The sequence below is a fragment of the Pseudogymnoascus destructans genome (genome assembly GCF_001641265.1).
Source record: "Pseudogymnoascus destructans isolate 20631-21 unplaced genomic scaffold scaffold_1, whole genome shotgun sequence".
Classification (NCBI taxonomy): domain Eukaryota; kingdom Fungi; phylum Ascomycota; class Leotiomycetes; order Thelebolales; family Thelebolaceae; genus Pseudogymnoascus; species Pseudogymnoascus destructans.
The window spans coordinates 1,018,186-1,023,194 of NW_020167520.1; the positions used below are offsets into that span (position 1 = coordinate 1,018,186).

General features: G+C 48.2%; 1 protein-coding gene across 1 annotated transcript; it reads left to right on the forward strand.

The window, feature by feature from the left end:
• The first annotated feature begins 2,085 nt into the window (after nt 1-2,085).
• VC83_00272 (uncharacterized protein) lies at nt 2,086-3,971 on the forward strand. Its single transcript, XM_024463967.1, has 2 exons — nt 2,086-2,388; nt 2,518-3,971. Exons 1-2 carry the CDS (start codon nt 2,213-2,215, stop codon nt 3,923-3,925), a joined length of 1,584 nt encoding a protein of 527 aa, XP_024328546.1. The 5' UTR covers nt 2,086-2,212; the 3' UTR covers nt 3,926-3,971.
• The last annotated feature ends 1,038 nt before the right edge of the window (nt 3,972-5,009 follow it).

A 5,009-nucleotide genomic window follows, 5' to 3' on the forward strand; every position in this document is an offset into this window, starting at 1 on the left:
AACCCTAAATCCAAATCTCCTCTGTCATGTCTGTAGTAAGTGGTTCAGACAAGTTGTAACAAATGTTGAGTCTGAGAACTCAGGGGTAAGTCAGAGGTTAGCATCTCACTGACTTTTCAGAAACAAAGAATACCAAGATCAATGCTTGGAAGCTTGGAAAAGACATAGAAGTATGTGATAGTCGATTTTCTGTATTGTCTGCTTGCCCATTCTTAAGGAAAGGGCAATCCTATTTATGCTAAAGGAGTGTAGTTCTCTCATTTTCCAAGACTTTCCATGACTAACCAGGCTTGGTAACTGTATTAGAAATCAAGTGCGACCCACAACTAGCTTGCTAATCATGTAGTGAACATAAGAGAATCCCATAGAACCATCTCTTGGGTTCCTAGCCTATAGGAAGTGAAAAGGAGGTCCAAGGTCAGAGTACCTATAGACAAATTATGTCATAACTTAACCAATCTTGTGGGTAACTAAGGAGCGATGATGTGTAATGAATCATAGAGGGTTGTAAAAGCTTCTAGAGCTATTGTTCATGTTCCTAGGCCTCTAGTTGGTAGAGATATGCCATGTGGTAGTATTGGCCCACCCCTTTAAGGAGGAGATTTTCTTTAATAAGAGTGTCCAAATGATATGCCATGATGTGTGTAGCATAAACAGATGTAGTAGAAGAGTTTGCAGCAATCGTTGAGTAGTATTGCTTTGATAAGCCAAGATATGTATGGTGACTTGTAGGTTTGAGGAGGAGATTTCTAAGTTTGCTCTTGAGTTTGATAGCAAACTGAGTGCAACAAATGTCAGTATGACAAGATCCTGCCTCGCCGTGATTTGTATACTGTCGGATGTTGTGTCGCTTCTTGAATGAGAGAGCCAACCAACTGAGAAATCAGGTATAGGCTGCGTTGAATACTGCGGAAGTTGCTGCCAAACCTGCCTTGCCCTTTCCTTCAAAGCATCTGCTTTTGCCAAGCGAAAAGGATCTCCTCAAGGTCAGGCCATGTTCCAGTGCGGAGTCGAGCAGCTGTTGAGATAGCTGAGGAGTTGTCGACACTGTCAAAATGCTTGCTAAGTGACTCTGAGACTGTTGATTGACTGAGAGAATGGTTGTATTTGTCCTTAAACCACCGTTGACAGGCCTTTTGTGATGGTCGAGGGTATTGTTGAGAATGCCACTCTCTGAGTGCGCGACGCTGCTCAATAGTAATGGGCTTATTTTGAGGCATTTCAGCCAAATTGTCTAATAGACCATTGGATAAGGCGATATTTAGGTGGTAATGGAGCAATATTGATGATACCGGTCGTTGTATGTGTTTTGAATCGGGGCAAGAAAAAAAATCGCATTATCGCGAACATCGCCTTACCGAGCATCGGCTTAGCGGGACTCTACTGTATAACGTAAGTCGTGGCGTAGCAGGACGGATGGCGAAGCAGGACGGTTTTCTTTCCGAGGTACACTTACATATAATATAAATTTGTGTGTGAGGGTACCTACGAACTTAAATTTTCCAACATTTTAAAAACTTCAATAGTCAGCGCAATTTCGAATTATTGACTTAGCTCTGAGATATATAAATTAATTACATAGTTGAATTATACATTTAATGATACTTGTTAAAATAAAGCGCGTTGTTGTAAAAATATGGAGAAATAAATATTTTGATATTCGTCCATATAAATTTACGTAGAGATTTATATGAGAAAATGTCAACGTATTTGGAAGCATATAACTTCTCTCAATATCATTAAAATACAGTGATACTTATAAAAAATATATCTAACTATATAGAGATCTTATATCTAAGAGAACTAAGCGCCATCTTCGTAACTGTGCGAGTTATTATGCTATTTAAATTCCGAGAAATTCACCCAAGTCGGTACCCCTACATACAAATTTGTATGCAAAAGAACCTCGAAGGAAAACCGTCCTGCTACGCCATCCGTCCTGCTACGCCACGACTTACGTTAGTGTGATTTCCGAGCGCGAACAATACATTTACGGGTTTCAGGATGGTGCCTGATTCTGCCTGAATCCCAGGGCCAGAATCACAATAGTGAGGTCATCGTTACCATTGACATCAATGATATCACCACCAAGTCACTCCGTCGCCATAATATTACATTCACGTGCTAAAGCTCTAATGCCTTGTCCGCGAAGATATCTCTCACCCTCCGCCGCGCCTTCACATACAGCCTCAATCGCAATCCCAACCCGTACATGAACGCTAGAAGAACGCTGCATTCCTCGTGCGCTATGGCTGAGGTGAAGAAGACCACCCCGAAAATGAGGCAGCGGGATATTGTCTCGAGCTTCTTGTGCGCGCCGCCAGAGGAGGAGGGGGGACAGCATCGGTTCGTGCTGTTTAAGAGGAGTCAGGAAGTTTCTTCTTATCGGTAGGATGCCTCTTTAGTTGCAGTTCATTGAGCGCTATTTTCTATTATACAGATAAAACTACACGTCTACCCTGCCACCCCCGCCGCCCCAAAAATATCCAATGCACAGCCATCTCTAACGCACACCAGCGGCAAATGGGCTGTCTGCTCTGGCACGATCGAGCCCACAGACGCCAGCCCCCTCGCGGCCGCCTACCGCGAAATCGCCGAAGAAACCCAACTCACCCCCCCCTCCATCAGCCTCCTCCGCCGCGGCCGCCCCTTCACCCTCCGCGACGAAACCATCAACACAGACTGGACCATCCACCCCTTCGCCTTCCTCCTCGCCTCCCCCTCCACCCCCATAACCATAGACTTCGAACACACCGAGTACACCTTCGTGACGCCCTCCCAGCTCTCCGAGTACGACACCGTCCCCGCTCTCGCAGATACGACCCTCCGCGTCCTCCCCGGCGCCGAAGTCGAAGACGCCCTCCGCACCCTCCGCATGGACCACACCTCCGGCGCCACTGCCCTCGCCACCCTCGCGCTCCTTACCCTCCGCCGCGCCCTCCTCCCTCCTCTCTCCACCGCCCCAACCACAGCTGTGCAATGGCGCGCAACCCGACTGCTCGCCTGGACACTCGCCAAGTCCGCGCGTCCCGCCATGGCGCCCGCGATCGAAGCCTCAATCTTCGAAGCGCTCGAGCGGATCGCGCTATCTATCGGCGGAGTGGGAAAGAGCGACGACTTCGAAATGGCGCTCGAGGCGCTGTCGATAGAGGTGTTTAGGGAGGTGGCTACGAAGGCGATTGAGGACGTGATGGAAGCGAGGGAGGATGCAGTGGTGAAGCTCGCGTCGAACTTTACGGCGTGCGTGCAGCATAGTCCGGGGTACCAGGCTGCGTTTACGGAGGAGAGGCCGGTGACGCTGGTTATTCTGTCAGCGTCGGCGAGTGTGGCGGCCTGCGTGGCAGATCTGGCGCGCGCGGCGGCTGCGACGAAAATGAAGGTCAGGGCTTTGGTGTTGGAGTCGAGACCGAGGTTTGAGGGTGTTGAGATCGCGAGGGCGGTGCTGGATTTGGTGGTGAAGGTGGAGGTGCAGATCTTGACGGATGCGGGGGTGGGGCGGGCGGTGGGGGAGGCGGATTTTGTGGTGCTTGGGGCGGATAGGGTGACGGGGGAGGGGGATGTGAGTAATAAGACTGGGTCGCTTGCTGCGGCTGGGTTGGCGCCGACGGTGGGGAATGGATGTAAGGTTGTGGTTGTGTGTTGTGAGGAGAAGATTATGGGGGATGATGGGGGTGGGGAGGGGTTAGCGGAGACGGATGGGGGAGAGGAGAATGAGGCATCAGAGGTGACAGCGGCGTGGCCGGCGAGGGCGAAGGAGGTTGGGGAGCTGGAGGGTGTTAAGGTGCGGAATCCGTATTTTGAGTGGGTGCCGAGTCGGTTTGTGGATGTGTATGTGACGGAGGCTGGGGAGGTGGGGGTTGAAGGGTTAAAGAAGGTGGCACGGGAGAGGGGAGAGTTGGAGGAGTGGTTATTTGATGGTTTATAGAGTGGGTTAGATATACATATAACGTAGTTCACAGGCGAGTCGCCTACAAAAGCTCACCGCCAATGATTACTCGGTGTTCCACCCACTCGCTTCGCTCGTAGGTGGCGACAGCAAGTTGTGCGTGCGACAGCAAGATGTGCGTACACCGCTATTTTGATATATAGAAAAAATAATAGTATTCTTCATAACGTAGTATCTACAATGCCTCAAAATAACGATCCTACTATGATTGCTCGCCTTAATGAGGCCCAACAGTTCTTCTTAAAACAACCAAGTACATATACAATTGCTTGGGTTGCAAATAAATTCAATGTCAACCGTGAGACACTCCGATGTCGTATTACGAGTACTACGTCTCCTCAATTACCCCACGGAGGTAGCAATCGAGTCTTATCTCAATCGCAAGAGACCGCGGTCTGTCAATTCATATACGACCAACTTGAGCGCGGGGTCCCTGCCAACCGATCTATGATACTACGGGCAGTTGCAGACTTACGACCTAATCGTACGATACCATCACAACGGTGGCTACAACGCTTTCTAAAAGCACACCCCGAATTTCATACAATTCACACGAAGACGTTAAATACACATCGGAAGCAAGCACAAAAGAAAGAGGTGTTTGAGGAATTCTTTCTCACATATAACGCCCTTATTACAAAACATAACATTAAGCCATATAATTTATGGAATGTTGATGAGACAGGCTATATGATTGGGTGTTATAAGTCTACGGCTGTTATTGTACCAATCGGTGTAAAGCAGTGGACTGTTGATAATCCTGAGAATCGGCTCTCTGTTACTGTAATTGAGGCAGTAAATGCAAGTGGTGCTGCACTTGCAGAAGCTATCATTATCCCTGGCAAACTTCATATGGATTCATGGTACAATGATGACCTTGAGCCAAATGCTCTCATTATTGTAAATGAGAGCGGGTATTCAAACGACGACATTGCAATCCAATACCTTATGCATTTTATCCAACTATCTGCAGAGCATATGGCACCAGATGATACTCGCCTCTTATTACTTGACGGCCATGACTCTCATAAAACAGAGCGCTTTCTTACATTAGCAGAAGAGC

What these genes read in the sequence shown, in the direction of transcription:
- VC83_00272 (XM_024463967.1), top strand. Translation starts at nt 2,213, where the DNA reads ATGAACGCTAGAAGAACGCTGCATTCCTCGTGCGCTATGGCTGAGGTG. An exon ending in CAGGAAGTTTCTTCTTATCG is followed by an intron (nt 2,389 to 2,517) that starts GTAGGATGCCTC and finishes AACGCACACCAG; the next exon opens with CGGCAAATGGGCTGTCTGCT.